Source organism: Coprinopsis cinerea (assembly GCF_000182895.1).
Source record: "Coprinopsis cinerea okayama7#130 chromosome 10 map unlocalized cont3.10, whole genome shotgun sequence".
NCBI classification, from domain to species: Eukaryota; Fungi; Basidiomycota; class Agaricomycetes; order Agaricales; family Psathyrellaceae; genus Coprinopsis; species Coprinopsis cinerea.
This window is the reverse complement of record NW_003307535.1, coordinates 1,785,468-1,804,562: the sequence shown is the minus strand read 5'-3', so window position 1 is coordinate 1,804,562 and position 19,095 is coordinate 1,785,468. Positions and strand designations below refer to the sequence as shown.

The window sequence follows — 19,095 nt, the reverse complement described above, 5'->3', positions numbered from 1 at the left end:
GCAAGTGAAATGCAGAAACAATTGACGTCTTTCTACACCTCTACTGAATCCACAGAGAGACCCACAACCTTCACGATTGCCGAACAGACGATTGTCAATCACTCCCCCTACTAGCCGTTGAGACCACCTCTGAATTTCCACAGACTCCAAACCATCCGAGTGAAGCCACTAACCATCGTGCCGGTCTTCTTATTCGTCCCCGAGAGGCTCTCCCTCAGGCTCCTCCGTAACAATTAGCAACACTCCCCAGAACGAAATATCGAAACCTTCTCCCGATAACTCATCCCCACATCCAAAGACGAACACTATTATACACATCATACACATACTAAATACAACAAGACTATGTAAGCTCCCAAAATCGGAGCGCTTGTCATGAAAAAAGACTGGCAATATCGGATATCCTACTCGCAGTTCGAAATAAGCGCCGAGGCCCATGTAAGCGGCTTCAAGTACCCGCGCCGTGCGAAATGCCATACGATAGCATGGCAGTATATCCAGGCTCCGTGCTTCAGTTGTCGTCTCCCTCCAATGGCCTTCCATCCCCTTGCCTCCCTTGAAGGGCCCCAATGCCCGCCAGACACTGCCCTTCGTGCTCTCGCAGCAGGGTCCTTCCCTTCTAGCCTTGGATCTTTCTCGAGGCGCCGATGACGATAATTAATCCTCTGTCAAACTCCAACTCCCTGACGGAGTGAAGTTCCCCACTCGACACGTGTGAAATCGATGTCTCAAACTCATCGACGATACGGCGGCGGCTGGCTGTTCGAACATTGTCCACAAGCACACTGAAAGGACGTAATCTTGCTTGCCGCATCGACATAATTGGCGGTGCACTTCCTCCCACCTGTAACCAAGTCCAGATTGAAGTTAGCTCACACTGACCTTGGCCATGTAGGATCGGAAAACCTGAAGCACTCACGCTGTTCGTTCAACCCCCAATGCTCCCGACTAGATTGAAGTTCCCTCCTCGAGCTCTCCGAATTGTTGAAAGCCCAACCAGAAGCGATGATCAGGAAAGGGATATATCGGCAGATCTTGCATCGTCGTGGAGCCGGTGGTCTCAACATCCTGTCTAGTAGTCGCGTTTCGAGTTTTGAATGTGGAAGGATGGAAAGATGGTTCGAAGTGGATGCTTGTCGGGAGGTCGTCGTAATCTCGTCAGGGTTCGTAAAGTCGTCCGAGTATTAACGGTGGGCGTTGACGACTGCGGGGGGCCTCTGAGGCTCTGAGGCGTGATCCAGGGTAGGTGGTTGTGCCCGATCGATACAACACCCTTCACGCCTTTATACCACCACAACCCCACGAGGCTGTACACCGACAACACTCATCTCCCCCTGACTAGCCTCATGACTCAATGACACCCCGAGACCTCACAAAACGGAAGAAGAGACCCGCCAATTACGTATCAATTGGGAAATACAACGCCCAGCCCAAGTAATCAATCATTCATGGGTCCAACAACAAAAAGAAACATTCACTCGATTAAGCGCCCACCGCCCATTTCCGAACACACAACTTCCGAATTGCCACTCCCATAATTTATTACCATCCACCCAACTTCCAATGCATAGAAAACCTCACCGGCGCAATCCGTCAAAGCACAGATCGAAACACCCCAACGGGCGATTCGGCGTCGTAGGTAAGTAATCGACGTAACACTTTCACCACGTTGCCAAAACCAGACCGGCAACACCTATTCAGAGTCTGTCTAGGCGCTTGCCTCCTTTCAATTGTACCCCTCGGCGCTGGCACCGCCCATTTACAATGTACTCGCTCGGCCAATTCGGGAGTATCAAGGACGCGAGGTACTTAGTACCACTCTTTAGTAGCGACAAGAGAGAGCATAGGGTCGAGGGCTCGACCTCGATCGTCCTCGAAGAACGGGGTAAAGATAATCGTTGAATGGACTAAGTACATCGAACTCGATGACGTAGCCCGAGAACAAAGGTGAAAGAAAGCTTCAAAGAACAAGAAAGTGAGGACGCGATTTCAGCGGCGCTGTGGACACTCCTTCCTGTGTGCGCAACGGTAGACTACTAGCGGCTCAAAAACAAAGACAAGAGGCACATTGCTATTATGCAGGTAGTAATTCGAAATAATGATCGTTGCAGATAATAAGTAAAAAGGGAAGATACGGCGAAGTGGGAAGGATCATGCAATGATAATAATTAGTATGTGACTTGTCAAAGGAGGAAAATGGCTGTCGAGGAGGCACTGCTCTAATGAGGAAGAACGGATTAACGACGAGTCGTTGCAGTCAAGTAATGCAATGGGACGATGGGAATCGAAACACAGTTAAAAACGCTAAATAAAACGAGACCATAGTAAAAAAAAAAAAAAAAAAAAAAAAAAAGGAAGAGTTATCCATCGCGATATCACAACACGGATAAAAAAAAACTGGAGCCATAATAAAACACACAAATAACAGTGAACGAAATTCGAAGATGCTAAAAGACCTTTTACACTCCTCCCCCACTTCCACCACCTACAACACCACCCCATCACTAAAGCACTACAACACCATCCCATCCCAACTAGCCCTCTTCCTCCGACTCAAGCTCTCTCCAAACGCCCCTCCTCCCCCACTCGGCCCATTACCAGTCAACTCCTGCGGATTCACAGTATTAACACTATGACTCTGCCCCCGATGATGACTCTGCGACCTCCCTCCTCCACCCGACAATCCCTTCCCATACGGCGACGTCACCACCCCACCTATAGGCTGAGACACATGCATCCTCGTCGCCGCACCTCCATTCGCCGACGTAGAACCCGACGAAGCCGTAGTGGCAGAAGTAGCGGTAGAATTCGCAGTAGCAGTAGTATTCGAAGGACCAGCAGGAGAACCACCAAACGCCTGAATAAGCGACGCAGACGACACACTATGCCTCGTCGTCGTCGGGGACTGTGGCGGCGGAGGGCCTTGACTCTGAACGCCCAAACGGTGTTGCTGGTGGTGCTGCTGTTGCTGATGCAGGTGTTGTTGCTGCTGCTGTTGGTGCGTATGCGTATGCAGATGGTGCTTCATCGCCAACGCCGAAAACGGGGAGAACATCGAGGTGCCAAGTGCACTCCCACTACTACTAACGGAGGCAGACCGCGCCAAATCCAAAGCCTGAGCCTGTAACTGCATCTGCTGCACGCTGGGATCCATCATCCCCGTCAAATCATCGTTCCCTCCCCCACCTCCCGCAGCAGCAGCAGAGAGCATTGCAGCACCCGGATGCAAAAGACCCATCCCCCCAGGTCCATGCCCGTAATAATGCAAATCAAGGAACGGGAGGTTGTATATATCAGCCGCAAGACTCGCAGCCGTACTCCCCCCACCACCAATCCCAATCCCATTCGCACCCGTAGTCCCACTCAACCCACCACCACCACCACCACCCAAAAACGAAGGCCTCCACACACCACTATCATCCATACTCGACAACGAACTCGAACTCGAATGGCTCGACGAACTCGCCGACGTCGCCGACGTCGCCGACGACGAGGACGACGAAGACGAAAGTGAAGGTGCCACAGGCGTAGCAGGCGGAACCGACAACAGGTGTCTCGAAGCCAAAGTGGGGGTTTGCGGCCTCATATCCGAACCGTCCCCGTCCCCATCCGCATCGCCGTCACCATCAGCGTCACCACCCGCGTCACCGTCCCCCCGCCCTCTTCCTTCCCCAAGCGCGGTGCCACTCCGAGGCTCCCTCCCCCGCCTCTCACCACTCCCACCTCGACTACTCGGACTCGACCGCTGCTGGCCTTTCTGCCCTTGTCCCGTAGCACCCGGTGGCGACCCCGACCCCGACGACTGCTGCGCCGCCGTCCCCTGCCCCTGCGCCTGGGCGGTAGCACCCAACAAACTCTGAAACGGATTCCCAAATTGCCTAAGCACTGTAAACTCCATCTGCTGCTGGAAATGCTGCACCAGCTGGCTATGGGTCTGATGCTGAGCCTGCTGCTGCTGCTGCTGTTGCCCGGACTGCGTTTGCTGCTGCTGCTGCGACGCCTGAAGCTGCTGGTGCAACAAATGCTGGTGCATCCCATGTACAGCATCAAAATCAATCAACGCACTCGCATACCCTCCATCCACCTGAGGGATATACAGCGGGTTCCGAAACTCGGACGGGGGGACTGAAATCGAGCGCGCATGCGCTGCCCCTCCTCCTCCTGTCCCTCCTCCACCAATTCCTATTCCCCCTCCCGCTCCGATTCCACCACTCCCACCCCCACTCCCACCAATCCCCTCCCCGTCATCAAGCCCCCCAAACCCAGGAAACTGATGCAACATAGACCCACTCGACCGCCTCATAGGCCTCGGATGCGTAAGCGGCGTAGCAGGCGGCGTAATATGCAACTCATTCCCCAAATCCACGAAGTCGTCCAACCGAAACTGCCCCGGCGAGTGCACGCTATCGGCGTATTGACTTGGCGAGTGGACCACGCTATCGGCGTATTGGCTTGGTGAGCGGACGACGCTATCCGCGTATTGGCCTAGAGTGTAGAGAGTAGTATGTATCAGCAAAACTGACTAGGTGAGAGTAGAGAATGCGTATACTGACCTGGCGAGTGCACACTATCCGTAAACTGTCCAGGCGTATGCACACCGTCACTAAACTGCCCCGGACCAGGCGTATGCACACTATCCGTAATCATAGCAGACGGCGACGAAGGAGGCGGTATCGGGATCGACGTGGGTACCACACCAAGTTTACTCTCATCCTGTTGTTGCTGCTGCCCATGCTGTCCATGCTGGTGCTGATGCTGATGCTGCTGGGATGAATCCTGCGACGGCCCCTGCTGCCCATCCACAACAGGCGGACTCTCATCCCTCAAATCCAAATCCTCATCCATAGCATCAGGCGGGAGCGGGATACCAAGCGGGTCAGCCTGCTGCGCACCCTCCCCTCCCTCCCCCTGTACCCCAACCCCATTCCCGGTCGCCGCACCATTGCTGTTCCCCTGCTCATCCGAAACGCTAATCCCCACACCAGGCCCCACACCCTCATCAATCCCCTCCAGCATCGAAGGCCCATGCGCATGCAACTGCATCGGATGGATGCCCGCACTCTGCTGGGGTGGCTGCTGCTGTCCAAACGCCGTGCCCACTCCTACACCGCCCACACCAACCCCCACACCCGCAGCTCCCAACCCCAAGTTCAGCCCCAAATTCAATCCCAACCCTCCAAACCCAAACCCACCACCCCCACCACCACCTGCAATAGCACTAACAGCCGCACTCGACAAACTCCCATAAAACCCCTGCCCCTGGCCCTGCATCTGCGGCCTCGCTCCAAAAATCAAATCACCCGCATACGACGAATGGTGCGTGAACCCTCTATTGCCCTGGAACAACAAATCATCATCGTCCGAAAAGGTAGAATGCGTCTCGCCCACCCCGACCTCGCTTGAAAAGTCGGTGGGGAAGGTCGTAGGCCATAGATCGTACCGGTCGAGTACACCGTGGTGCAGGTGGTTGAAGGAAAAGGGTGACGCAGGTGAGGAGTGGTCAAAGTACCCTCCTCCTCCCCCTCCTCCATTGCCACTCCCCGACCCACTCCCATTGGCATTCTGCAGATTACTACTCGAAGGGTCCAGCCGGGGGTTCGGCGAGAACCAGTCCGTCCCCCACGCAGACTTGCCAATCATGCCAAAGTTGTTGTTCGGGTTGGTGTGGCGGTGGAGGAAAGGTGAGGTCGGGTCGTTGCCGTTCATGAGAAGGTCGGAGGAGAGGTGGCTTGAAGTCGGGGAACCCGCGGCCGTCGACCAGTGGTTCGAGTGCGTCGGGGTGTTGATACCAGAGGACCACTGCCCGTCTTGGTCCATATCCACCGTCTGTTGTGTGGAGCTGCCGCCAATTTCGGGTAGGGAGAGTGCTTCGGTGAGGGGTTCGAGCGTCATCAGGTTCATCTCCTCGTCTTCGTCTCCTGCCACAGGCCGGTCGGACGACACAGGCGGACCGAGCGACGAGAACGACGTCGTAGGTAGAGGTTTCTTGGCAGCGAGCGAGGGCGGCGTCGGGGGAGCCTTGAACGAGGAAAACAACCGGTCACTCTCAATATCACTATCATCGTCCTCCGAGCAGGCCGTACTCTGGGGGACACTCTTCGTCCCACCCCTCAACAACCCCTGATGCGTATGCGCCCTCCTCCGACTCCTCACCGGCCCACCCGTTGAAAGCTGCTGATCATCCATTGCCGCCTTCTTCGTCTGCACACCCCTCTCAGGCGTCGAGGTGCCCGCACCCGACCCCCCAGCAGCAGCAGTCGTCGTCGTCGTCGTCGCCGTCCCTTTCTTCTTCGTATTCCTCGGTTTATACCCCGCAAGTTGGTAAAGCTCGGGAAACGCATTCCTAAACCTATCCCTCAAATCCGTCGAGCGCCTATTCTGCTCCTGGAAAATGGGGTAGTCTTTCACGATCGTCGCCCACACCGTACCGTACTTTTCATAGCCTTCTTTCAGTGCTCTATCCTCCTCCTCGGTAAACGGCCGCCGGCGTTTGGAGCGGGTTTTCTCAAAGATGGACGAGCCGTCTGGGAGTGTCGAGCGCACTTTGCTCGAAAGGTGTGTCTTGGCGTTGGGGTAGTGCTGTTTGTAGGCGTCGGGGAAGTAAGTCCTAAACCGGTCTTTGAGGTCGACTGGGGAACGGTTGTCGAATTTGAGCGTCGGGTCGCGAAGGATAGTTTTCCAGTTGCCTACGCCGTGCTGTTACACGCCAGACCAATTCATTACTGCTGTTAGAATATGAATCTAATAATACACACCTTGTTACACCCGTCTACAAGCATCTGAGTCTCCTCAGGAGTCCATTTCTTGCGCGGCTTCTTCTCGGGTTTAGGCGGGGGTGGCGGCGCCGTCGTCTCCTGCTGAATATTGCTCTGGTCACCGTCACTCCCACTTCCCGCCGTGGCAGGCGTCGACCCCGACGACGAAGCCACCGTCCCACTCCCAGCCGTCGCCGCCGCCTTACCCGCCTTCCTCAACCTACTCGTGCCCGCCCCCGCCCCCGCATCCAACCCCGTATCATCCCTAAAATTCCACCCCTCCGCCACCCTCGGCGTCTCAGGCAGCGCAAGCGACACACGGCGCTGCTTCAATGGTGTACTTGCTGGCGGGGACGTCGAGGACGACGAAGCTGAGGTAGTAGTAGTAGAAGCGGACGCGGGAGTTGTAGGGATCTTGAATGAAAACGTCGTCGTCGTTGTCGTGGCGCCATTCCCCTGGTGCTTCACGCTGCTGCTGCTGCCACCGCTACTCGTACCGGTCCCGGTGCTGGTACTGGTGCTGGTGCTGGCCCGACCTAGAGGCTCGTCCCCCAACACCCTCGTTTTAGCCACAGCAACGCTCATAGTTTATCTCCCAATCTCCTCTATATCTCTCTCCTTGTCGTTGTACGTAGCCGTCCCTTGCGGTAAATCTCGTCGCAGCAATTGTCGTCACCGTGCTGGTGCTGGTGATCGTGTCGCAGTTATCGGTATCGGTAATCTCCAAAATCTCGAATCTCTCGACCTTGTTCACAAGGTTCAGGTTATCGCGGCTGTTACGGGCTTTCTTTTCCGATAGGGAATAACCAAAAACAAAACCTCGTCAGTACGTCGTGTTTTATCAGCTGCCGTTATGAACACCGGTGTACGGTAAACGGTAAACATAAATAACTCTTCCCCCCAATGAAAACGAATTCGAAACCGTGACAAGTACTGGCACTATGTACTCACTTCGTATGAATATCTGAACAGCACCCTGCCGAAAGCGAACCCAAAGGATTTTTTCTCGTCAAACACACCACCTCGTTGTCGCCGCGTTCCAGGAATCCGAATACGAACGACCAAAAAGCCGAGTCAGTCCGTCAGTGGGACATGCACATAAGTATGCCAGAAAGAGAAAGCGAATTCGAAAACTGGAAATAGCGCCGCGTGGTTGTTTGTAGTCGGTTTGTATGTGTAAGTATGCGTTCGGGGTGGGGACAACACAAAGTGACTATGTAGTGACAAGAAACAACGAGGCAACCACACCCCTTTTGATGATGATCGAAACGGTCATATGTCCTATTTCGCCCCCATCATGCAATCAATTACTGCTAAGTATTCCGGCATTCTTGCCGCTCGGGTTTAACTTCGCATCGTGCCGGACTCCAATCCACGATGCATCAGGACATGGGACAATGTCAGGGTCCAGCAGCGAATTTCGGAAGTCACAGTGCACGGTCAGGACTGGGAAGAGGAAGGCTCCGTATTAGAACACCGGTCTAGAGAAGAAGACCCTCTCGTATTCTTCTTAGACTCACCCAGACCTACCACTGGCAGAACCACTTGACGACAAATGCTTGTCAGTACTCGATTCCAAAGTCCGATACTCGATACCTGGCCACGTCCAAAAGCCAAGCATTGGAGTAGGCAGGAAACTGACAGGACAACCAGGGACAGACCAAGTGGCGTCCCGAGTCGAGCTTTAGTCGCACCTATCTTGGTCTCAGTTTAACCAACGTTCGTCGACGCCTCAGGAACACAACCAACACCAATGACGCACTACAATGACTACACAGTCTGCACTACGTAGACCATACTTGCAGAGGTCTGGACGCTACCATTGCTGGAACAAACGAAACACATAACCCAAAAAATCGGTCGAGATGGTTGTCATTTTACTATATCACCACTATGGACCCCACAGACGCCAAACTTAACCAGAGGGTTGACGATAGAGTAGACAGCATTGAAAGCTCGCATTCACCCAAAACAACCACACACGCAGCCGACAGTAAGAAAAAATCAATTGAATTCCAGATCATATGCATACAGTACCACAACGCACAACACCCCCCCCCCAACACCCTCCAACACCCTCCTCTACTCCAACTCCTCCGGATCCCCATCCCCCCTCCCCGGCATCTCCAACTTCCTCTTCCTCCCAGGCAACCCCTTGCCTATCGTCCCATCCACACCCATCCCAACACCAACACCCACCTTCCTCCTCAACACCTCCAACTCCTCCTCCGTGCCCCCTAAGCCCGCACCCTCCTCCTGCGCCCACTCCAACACCAAATGCCTCCCAAGCAAATGCGTATGTCGAAGGGCATTGAAAGCATTCTCAGCTTCATGCCGACTAACAAACTCCAAAAACGCGAATCCCCGTGTGCGGGAGTCGAATTTCCTCGGTAGACGTACAGATTTAAGTTTCCCATGCGCACCAAACAAGTCCCGGATATCCTTCTTCGTAGCTTCAAACGGTACGTTCTTGACAATCATCTTCGTCGTCCTACTCTTCCCTGTTGCATCGTTGGACGTGGCAACGCCCAACTCCTTCGCAACCTCATCCCGTCCCCTCCCAGCCACCTTCACATGCAGCTCATGCCCATCCACCACGAAACCCTGCAGCGACTTGAGCGCCTTCCTCGCACCCTCGACGTCTTTGAACCCAATAAATCCGTACCCCATACTGAGCCGTGCACCGGGACGTTTGGGGTCCGGCTTCGTCTGGATACGCGCAAAGGAGAAGGAGGGGAGGTGCGAGAACAACGAAACGAGCCTCTCCTGCGTCGTCGCAAACGACAAATTCTTGACGTACAGCGTCGAACCCGCCACCGTCTCCTGCCCCTCACCTCCAGCCGTCTCTCCCGCACTATCGGTAGTTTCAATAGGTAGGGCTTCCGGAACCTTAATAACACTACTCTCCAAAAGCCTCCTATCCTCCTCCGTCGTAACCCTCCTCTTCTCCACCTCCTCAGGGTCACTCACAAACATCCCAACAGGCCCCTTCTCCAAATACACAACCGAATTTCCAAGCCGCCTATACGCAACCGCTTTGAAGGCCTTGGCCGCCTCCTCCCCCTTAACAAACTCCACCACCGCAATCGTCCCCGCCGGCGGAACCAAAACACGCACCAACTCCCCATGCGGTTCAAACATCTCCCGGATCTGAGGCTCAGTCGTTCCATAGGGGATGTTTTTGACTAGGAGGATCGTGTCCGAGCGGACTTTGGAGGTGAAGGACGAGAGGAGCACGCCCTGCGATTCGAGAAAGGTTTTGGTTTCGGTGATGATGTGCGTTTCGGCTAGGGCGAGTTTGACGGCCGGGTTGGTCGTCGTTTCGGATGGGTCGGGGTTGAGGATGGAGGTTTTGGGGATGTTCATCCGGTCTGCAATGGAGGATGCTACCGCGTCGCTCTACAACACCAACACACCAGAAAGGTTAGAACGGACGAACAAATATATTGAAAGGTCAACTAAACGCACATTCATGTACAACATGCTCCAATTGAACTCCTTCCCAGCCAACGCCTTCCTCTTCGCCGCCCTCTCCTCCTTAACGCTCTTCTTCCCCTCATCTTCCGCTTCGGCTTTAGGTTTCCGGTCGACAGCGCCGAGGATGTGCAACAGCCGACCTTGGAAAGGCTTCTTGTCGAGGGATTTGTACGCGGCGACGGCGGATTCGGGGGAGGAGAAGGTGATGTAGGCCATACCCTTTCCCTGCTTTGTCGTTGCGTCTGTGGGGATGTGCGCCTACAAACGGGAGTGTCAGTAAAAATCGAGATGACGGAATACGAGGAAGGAGAGTCAGAATAAATTTCTACTATCGATTCCATAGGAGTTCAGCAGTTCCGAAGAATCTGATGTCCCTATTTACGTTTTGCATCATATCGCTGAACGAAACCATGTACTAACCTGGAAGAGAAAGGTCGTCAGTAATCGATTCAATACACAGATTGAAAAGGGTTGAAAAGATCAGAATAAATTTCTACTATCGATTCCAATTGGTACTCATCAACCCCGAAGGATTCTGATGTCCCTAACTGGTTTATCATCATAAAGGAGTCGACCGAGGGCGGTCGAAGGGTGGGGACGAGATGCTCACCTTTACGACATTGCCGAATGGACTGAACAACTCTAGTAACTCCTCTTCCGTGCACGAGAAGGTGAGATTTCGAACGAATAACCGGGCGGTTTGGCGGATCGTTTCTTCCGTTGGGTCTTCAGGCCGCGCTGGTGCAGCCTCTACAACCTCCTCCTACATCCGCGCCGAGATCAGACCAATTTACAAAAAGGCGTGGAAGCGAAAGCGAACGTACCTTCTCACCAGCGTCCTTCTTCCCATCCTCTTCATCATCCGACTGCTCGAACACAGCTGTATTCACTTTATCCACATTGGCCGTCATGCGCCGCCTCATCCACTCCATATCCGAGAGACCCTCCTGCTCAGCCGACGCTTCAGGTTTGTCCTCCATCGATGCATCCGCCTCTTCAGCTGGGGCCGCAGGGACAACGGGTTCCGGAACAGCAGCATCGTTCGCCCATGACGGGCCCTTGTTGCGGGGCTGCATGACTTCTAAGAAGGTATCGAGGTGTTTGTTGCTGTTGGACGTCGATGGGGCGGTGGAAGAGGAGGAGGGATCTGAGGATTTGGACGGTTTACCGAGCTTCGTCGTGTTCGATCCTGAACTTGGTTCGTCGCTCGCGAGACGGCGTCGTTTATTCGGTCGTGCATCCGGTTTATCCTAGAAACACACCAACCTCAAGATCAGTCCCCCACCCACCCACACTCAAACAACACAGAAGAACCACTCACCTCAACCAACGCAACACTAATCCTCGCCGAATCAATAAACGTCCTATCAAACCACTCCTTGGCTTTCACCGCCTCCTCAGGCGTCTTGTACCCCACAAACCCGAACCTCCTCGAGGTCCCATCGGGTTTGAACGAGACTTTGACGTCGGTGATTTGGCCACGGGGTGCACCTGGATTATGTTTGCCTTCAAAATGCTGTCGGAGGCGTTCCGGTGTGCAGTACGGCGGGAGGTTCTTGATCACGAGCCGTGTTGAGCTCATCGTGGGCGTTCAAGATCTCCTAGGAAGCTTAAGTTTCGTATGAAAGATGGAGATCTGAAGAAAATAAAGCCTTTTTTTTGTTAGGGAAAAAGGGATAGGGAAAGAAGGAGACGAAACGAACCTTGGAAAAAATTATCTTTGGAGAAATTGATGGCGTTTTTCTAGTGTGCGGCGGGAGTTGAATTTGTGTGATGTCAACAGCGGATTTTGCCGCCCCTCTCTCAAGATCTCTTGGCGTCGGGGCCCTGCGATCGTGTTTTGATACGCACACCCAGCGAGCGCGTTTGGACTTTGCTGATCGCTGTTCCTCAATCGACAAAGTCTGGTCAAAAAGACTAGAATATCAGGCTACGAGATGGCACAAACACCCAAAACAGTCTTCTCTGAGGAGAAGAATCCACGAGGGATCCCTAAAGCTCCGTTTATCGTGCGTCCTCACCGCCTTCATCCTATTTGTGTCCTAACCCCTGCCACCTCTATCTCCTAGGCCGACGTAGAAGAATACCTAGGCGGACCAGACGGCGACGTCGAAGCAACACTGCGGACATTCCAAGATGCCATAGCGTACGTCCGCACCTCTCGCCATTAGCATGGCGGACGAGAATCATAATCCTGACCTTTGATTTCCAATGGGAAGCCAGAAAGTACCGGTACATGGACGGTAGTCTGACTCAACGACGCGCAAGCCTTGAAGAGAAGATTCCTGATATCAAGAAGACGCTTGATATGGTCGAGTTTATCCGGGATCGAAAGGTGCGTAGTTGGCACCTTTTCCGCGTACCCCGTTTGTGCGTCGCGGTGGACTGGTGCTGACTCGGATACCTTTGGATGTTAGGCGGGTAAATCGAAGTCTGAAGACGACGAGGACGATTTGGATGATGAAGAAGACGACGGCGAACCTCAACCGTTCAAAACGACGTTCGAGCTGAACGATACGCTGTATGCCGAAGCAGAGATTCAGGATACTGATACCGTTTATCTCTGGCTTGGGGTGCGTTTCTACCCTCTCTCGTCCCTCCATCCATCCCCTCCCTCTAACCCCCCACCCATTCACATCTATACTAACACTAACCCCCTCCCTCCAGGCAAACGTAATGCTCTCCTACCCCATCCCCGAAGCCATCTCCCTCCTCCAATCCAAACTCGACGCAGCCAACCTCACCCTCTCCAACACCATCGAAGACCTCGAGTTCCTCCGCGAGCAGCTGACCATCATGGAAGTCAACACCGCGCGGGTGTACAATTGGGATGTGAAACGGAGGAGGGAGAGGAGGTTAGCGAAGGAGGCTGAGGAGAAGGAGAAGGCGTGAGGTGCATGACGAGGGGGAGTAGCAAGAGAGATAGGATGGAGGATAGGGGTGTGGTGAGATGGAAGCACAAGAATGGGCCCGGGAATTGGCAGTAGGCGAGTGAAAATAAAAATTCGGGTTTTCGATTACTCTGTGGCTCTCATTGGCGAAGAATTCAAGTTGGCTGGCTATTTTTGGCCCTCCCTGTCCGTGAACCATAACCACGGTATTGTATACAGTATACTGCAGCTTGGCGGGGAGGTGGTGCCAGTGGAGGAACACAACAAGGCACATGGATAGATTTGTAGTGATGCTTGTGTGTGAGTAGGGCTTGTTGGGGTGCCCGCTGCGGAAATTCGGGATTGAAGGCCATCTCCCTCTCCAACCTAAACTCGCCGGACCAACCGTAGTATGGACGTTAACAGTGACATGTTGACACTGCACTCGCGGTGCATTGGGATGCGAAAGGAAACTTGCTGTTAGCGAAGGAGGAAGGGGAGGAGGAGGAGGAGGAGAAGGAAAATGAGAGGAGAATACGAAAGGAGAACTTGAGATCCGATGGGCCTGAATGCCCTTGGACGGATGGATGGAATGGCAAGATGCCTACTTACCACCAAGTCGGTTGGTGAGAATTCAGGCTCGCCGTGAACCAAATCGTGGATACTCTCGCTCCCAGTCTCCTCTGCATTCCACAACTTGAAGACAACTACAACTAACAACTAACAGCTGGTAACCTAGAAGTTCCCCCCCCCCCCCCTCGGGGAATTCGCCCGATCATTCTATTCCATTCCCGCTTGTACAGTCTGAATTCATTCTCTGACCAAATCCTCTCTCAAAACCTGTTCGTTTACGACGACCTGATAATGTGCTGTAAAAGGCTGAAAGCCAACCACACCGTGTTTGTTGTCAACTTCAACTTGTGGTCAAGCGCGCGGTTATTCAAACGACCCTGTTTCCAAATCGTCATAGACATCAGGGAACAAGGATATTGGGAACCCCAAAACGAGGGAACATGCTTTATTCTTTTGTGAGTAGATTATTTTGTGTAATTTTCGTCGCTGTGGGTTCTCGTTTCTCGTTCTCTGTACGGCATAAGCCGCCTGCAACCGTGACCGTGGAGCTGTGAAGACAAATGTCGAGCGGGAGCGGGGAATGGGCTGTGTCCACAGCGGCTCTACAAAGCCACTAGCGACAATTCAAGTTGATCTCCATCCTTACAGCCTTGTAAAAGCCAGCACAAAGCGTGTGCGCATGCACCCACTGTGCTGTGGTGTCAGGGTATAAAAGGTGCATAAACCGCTACCTTGCAGAAACCAGAACAAAAGCCAGAAACTCGATACCATTCACCACTACCCACCTCAGCCTCTCAGTCTCTCAATCTCACCAGAGTCACAACGCCCATCCCTCCCCCACTTTAAATTCATACATTAAGCACCATGACAGTGTATGTCACAGGAGTAATCACCGGGTTTACCTGCATCGCGCCAACCATCCGCATCGGCGCCGACCGCGACCACCCCGACGCAAAGGATCCCAACAAAGTCCTCGCCTACCAGGACGAGCGGGGTCGGATATACACCACTGCCCAGGAGGCGCTCGAAAGTGCCGGGGACCGCGAGGTTGGAATAGGGAATGGGGATATGGTTATTAATGGCCCTATTACTGGGGGTATGTACTGTCAGAAGCAGATCACGGAGGTGTGGATTGATAGAGAGCGGTTGCCAAAGAAGGGGGGGTTGGTGGATACTGCTGGGGGGTCGATTGTGGAGGTTAGGGAGGAGGACGCGAGGTTTATGGAGGAGCGGGAGAAGCTTATGGAGGAGTTGGCGAAGCTTATGGAAGAGAAGGAGAAGTTTATGGAGGAACAGGAGAAGCTTATGGAGGAGCTTACTATGGAGGAGCAGGAGATGATTATGGAGGAGGGGGTGAAACTTATGGAGGAGGCGGCAAGACTTATGGAGGAGGCGGCGAAGCGTATGGAGGAGGAGGCTGTGAAGTGGCGGGAGGCGGATGAACAGAGGAGGGATACTAGCAAGGCCGACGAGGAGAACTTGATTCCGACCACACCTTCGGCTTCCAACCGCAGTTCTCCTACTAGGCGGGTCGGCGCCAAGGTTGCGCAATGGCTTGGAGTGCGTCGATCATGAGGATATCATCAACAGCTTTAGCATGAGTGGATGTTTGACGACGGGGCTTCGCTTTGTCAGTTTCCCGACGTCCCGATTCCCGAGTGTTCAAGAGTGTTGGGCGCGTTCTCTTCCGTAGCCTCAGAACCAGGAGAGGTGTAGATCCGTTTCTGTCTCGTATTTCTATCATGTACTCTGTAGATTATCTGTTCTTCCATAACGTACTATCTAATTAATGTGACATTTTTCTCATAAATGAAGCGCTGTGAACAGTCAGAATAATGAAGGTGTTGTGATTACGTCAGTACGCGATCTTAAGCGCCGTGGGCGCTCTCCGAGTCTTCATTGACGAGTTGTGGTAGAATGGCGTTCACCGTAGCGTCTATACCTTGGCATTATTTGAACAAATACTAGTCGGTCTGATTCCAGATGTTTCTATAAGGTGTGGTTTTATTTAGGGCAGGTAACCGATAGAAATTGACCGCGACAACCGTTGTGGACTCTGGCTCGCGACAATATGGCTCGGCACGAGCCCACCTGATATTGCTGGCATTGCCTAGGCCTGTCTTGAATTCCGCTGATATACTTCAAATCTCTCTCCTTACGGTGTTAACCAGGCTCCGCCCCGACCCTCACTTGTGGTCCCCTGCAGTACTTCCAAGGAAACCTCGCCATCATTTTGCTATATTCCTAAGGACATCGTCACAAATTTAAAAACTCCTCGACCGGCCTACAATTTTGCAATCAGCTGTAAAACGGAGAGGAAGGATGCATGCCTCGAACAGCAGTGTGGCACAGTCGTCTCTCAGGGCCATCTCTGACAATTAATTGACGAGCTGTGGACCACTGATATGGTTGACGACGAAATGAGTTATTCGTTCATTTTGGTGGGCATACGATGCACAGCAGCACACGACCCTGCCCCGATCCAGGTATAAAGGCCCTGGAGGTCGTCCCTCGAATGCATACTAACCACAACCCGCCACCGCTGTTTCACTTCGACCTCCTGAAGTCAACTCACAACTGATCGAACAGAACCATGACCCTCACGATTACTGGAGCAATCACCGGAAACGCTGTGGTGACCGGGGGCATCATGTGGAAAGAAGCAGATTCCAACGATCCGAACAGAGACAAGCCAAACAAGGTGCTCGCCTACAAGGACGACTTGGGCCGAGTTTTCTACACTCGCGAAGACGCAAGGCGACAGAACGAGCATCGCCGTTTGGTTATTTGCGGAAATATTACTAGTGGAGTCCACGGCAAGGTGATCGAGGAGGTGTGGGTTGATGACCCTTCTAGTGCACCTGAGCACAGCTCGCTCGACAACACTCACCCATCGAAATCGACTACTACAGCCGTGGTACCTGAATCTGGCAAGGAGACACTATCTGGCAACGGAAGTCATTCTGAGGACGACGAGACCTCTGACAAGGAGATTGCCAACCCAAAGACCTCTGGCGAAAGGAGCGCGACGGCGAGTTCGCCTTTGTACTACTGTGTTGCTATCTGGCTTGGTATCTCTCTGGCTATCTGGCGTTGGCTCCGATGATACGCAAGGCTCAGAGCTTCTCCAATGGATAAGGGACGACCGGTAGTAATTGAGCACTGGGGCTTACACAAACGCCTTGTTCGCCCATTACGACGTCGACGAGGCTACGACAATAGCTGTGGGCGCTCTGTGGTGACGAGTGGAGAGGTAGAGGGCGCTTATTTGTTTTTCTGCATTTTACTGTTGTCGAGTAGTAGATGCCTTGGTTTACTGGCTCCGTAATTTATGTCACCGTATGTATTCCATGAATAACAACACCTCCGAGTCTGCTCGTACTCGTGAAGCTTACGGTGCTGTGTGTGCTTATCTTGTTCGAAATGCATCTCAACCTGTTATTATGGTGAGCATTTGGGCATTGGCTTGTAAAGTCTTGATTATTGAACAAGAAGAAGCAATAAATAGGTAGACGCCGATTCGAGCTTCATTCCGTCATACCGTCGGCTTGGCGCTGTGACATGAGGCTGTGCACCTGCCCCGCTCCCGAAAGGGGCTGCTCTTCTGCTGTTAACCGACATGCCCTGAACAAAACACAGCCTCAGGCGCACACATTCATGACGATCTGATATAATAACCTGCGCAAATACCGCTACGTCGACACCGAATCTCTCATCTTATCCACCACAAACCACTCTCACAAAACTATACATCGCATGTCCGCACAAGCCCGCGCCCGACTGACCGCCCTCTTCCCGGCGCTCATGATCGCAGCGGCAGCATACAGCGCCTCCGACCCCGATACCCACTCCCGAAAACCGCCCGCACACGTTCTCAATCGGAATACCAACCACCACCAGCAGAAACGAAGGGGGAATCAGAGCAACGGCAACAACCCCTTGCCTCAACCGAATCCGCAGTGGGGATCTAGCTCGTCTGGTACGAGCAGTTTCAAGAGGAATGGGGGGATGGAGAGCAGGAAGAGTGGGAGTGATAACTGGACGATAGGCCTTGATTCTGGCTACCGGTTCTCGAGTTTCCGGTGTGCTTGTGGACGGTGTTCGATGGATCGACCGCCTACTTATCGACTGTGATCGTTGGAGCCATGGACGGTGTGCTCCGAGCTCTCGATTTACTCCCACCTTGCTTTCCAATCCTCCCAGTGATCCCTCCAACTCTGAGGGCATTCTATTCCGACGCGATACACGACTCCTTCAACCATACCCGACTACCTGATACTACCCATACCGACCTACCCACAATCATTTGTTTCCTCTCTGCTCATTGGTCGTCGATGCTTGGGGGGCATAATAGTACGAGTACTGTACGGGTACCGCCATAGCCTCGAATCGACTATCATACGGACACGCTCCTTAGCCCTTCCTTGAAACTCCTACTGCTGTATCATCTACCATTTGTATTATCATACCTTGTAGCCATAACCAATGATTCGAGACCTGCGCCTCGGCTCTACCAGCAGCACCGGATCCGTGCTCAAACACTCATGCATCATGTCCAACCTTCATGCTAGCCTCGTTCCCGTCGCCCGATCATTGAGCTTGACGCTCGGTAAATCCCAGGGTTAGGAGTTCCCAAGTACATTGTATCCGAGTCGCATACCGGGCTGCCAAAGCTTCATAAATTTACTAAGGAATAGCACATGCGAGTTTTTGAGAATTTACAGCAGCTTTATGGTCCTGAAGTGCAGCAGTTGTATCCTTAGGGGGATTCCTATCACTGCCATCTCAGACGTGGACAACGTCCACGGCGGTGTCATCCAGGACTATCTGGGTTCGTGCAGGCTCAGCGAACACAGCACTCGTCGCTGTCGTTCCTAGACAGGGGCTTCGTTTCCCGAAAGGCCTGACTTGGCAAAAAGCAGCGGGAAGGGGCCAAACAGGAAGGCGTCTTTGATGCGCCATCAAACGGTCCGTGCGCGGAGTTGAGAGATTGGAATGCCGCGACAATCTTTTGGTTTCGGACGACGACGACGACCACCATGGACGACCGTTGCGGTCACAACAACTGGCGCTCTAGGACATCGACAGACCAAAACAGGGGCTCTGGGAGTGAGCTGAATTGTGCCAGTCTAAGCGCTCGCCATGTTCAGGTGCTACCTATAGGCCCGCTGGAGGCTTTCGACTCGCTCCGTTTCTTCGTGACACCGTTTCAACCTGTGCCGCCATTGCCTCGACGTGGAGCTGTCTTGGTCTACACAGAGACACGAAGATAATGAGCTGACTTCGATGCGCATTCGTGATGCTGGCCAAGCGGGGGTTCATCTACTACCCATGGATAAAGAAAAGAAATCTGCAGCACCTCCAGGCGGCAGACGGTCTATGACCTATAATCTTGTCGGTCGACGGTTACGGTTGGGTCG

The 19,095-nt window shown here is 53.3% G+C and overlaps 7 protein-coding genes across 7 annotated transcripts; 4 read left to right on the top strand and 3 right to left on the bottom strand.

Annotated features, from left to right (window-relative positions):
* Nucleotides 1–619: 619 nt before the first annotated feature.
* On the bottom strand, nt 620–891 carry CC1G_15345 (hypothetical protein; the record flags this gene model as incomplete). Its single annotated transcript, XM_002910392.1, has 2 exons — nt 620–844; nt 883–891. 2 exons carry the CDS (start codon nt 889–891, stop codon nt 620–622), a joined length of 234 nt encoding a protein of 77 aa, XP_002910438.1.
* Nucleotides 892–2,594: 1,703 nt separating this feature from the next.
* CC1G_02158 (meiotically up-regulated 152 protein) lies at nt 2,595–6,779 on the bottom strand (the record flags this gene model as incomplete). The annotated part of the gene is made up of 4 exons (XM_001834370.2): nt 2,595–2,608; nt 2,716–4,485; nt 4,554–6,696; nt 6,756–6,779. 4 exons carry the CDS (start codon nt 6,777–6,779, stop codon nt 2,595–2,597), a joined length of 3,951 nt encoding a protein of 1,316 aa, XP_001834422.2.
* Nucleotides 6,780–8,837: 2,058 nt separating this feature from the next.
* Nucleotides 8,838–11,814, bottom strand: CC1G_02157 (rRNA primary transcript binding protein; the record flags this gene model as incomplete). The annotated part of the gene is made up of 5 exons (XM_001834369.1): nt 8,838–10,154; nt 10,224–10,490; nt 10,843–10,995; nt 11,057–11,482; nt 11,554–11,814. The coding sequence occupies 5 exons, from the start codon at nt 11,812–11,814 to the stop codon at nt 8,838–8,840; spliced, it is 2,424 nt and encodes an 807-aa protein (XP_001834421.1).
* A 276-nt stretch (nt 11,815–12,090) lies between these two features.
* On the top strand, nt 12,091–13,124 carry CC1G_02156 (prefoldin subunit; the record flags this gene model as incomplete). The annotated part of the gene is made up of 5 exons (XM_001834368.2): nt 12,091–12,241; nt 12,302–12,378; nt 12,456–12,567; nt 12,650–12,805; nt 12,900–13,124. Exons 1-5 carry the CDS (start codon nt 12,170–12,172, stop codon nt 13,122–13,124), a joined length of 642 nt encoding a protein of 213 aa, XP_001834420.1. The 5' UTR covers nt 12,091–12,169.
* Nucleotides 13,125–14,539: 1,415 nt separating this feature from the next.
* CC1G_02155 (hypothetical protein) lies at nt 14,540–15,250 on the top strand (the record flags this gene model as incomplete). Its single annotated transcript, XM_001834367.2, has 1 exon — nt 14,540–15,250. The coding sequence occupies one exon, from the start codon at nt 14,540–14,542 to the stop codon at nt 15,248–15,250; it is 711 nt and encodes a 236-aa protein (XP_001834419.2).
* Nucleotides 15,251–16,268: 1,018 nt separating this feature from the next.
* Nucleotides 16,269–16,781, top strand: CC1G_02154 (hypothetical protein; the record flags this gene model as incomplete). The annotated part of the gene is made up of 1 exon (XM_001834366.2): nt 16,269–16,781. The coding sequence occupies one exon, from the start codon at nt 16,269–16,271 to the stop codon at nt 16,779–16,781; it is 513 nt and encodes a 170-aa protein (XP_001834418.2).
* Nucleotides 16,782–17,431: 650 nt separating this feature from the next.
* On the top strand, nt 17,432–17,809 carry CC1G_15344 (hypothetical protein; the record flags this gene model as incomplete). Its single annotated transcript, XM_002910391.1, has 1 exon — nt 17,432–17,809. One exon carries the CDS (start codon nt 17,432–17,434, stop codon nt 17,807–17,809), a length of 378 nt encoding a protein of 125 aa, XP_002910437.1.
* Between the last annotated feature and the right edge of the window lie 1,286 nt (nt 17,810–19,095).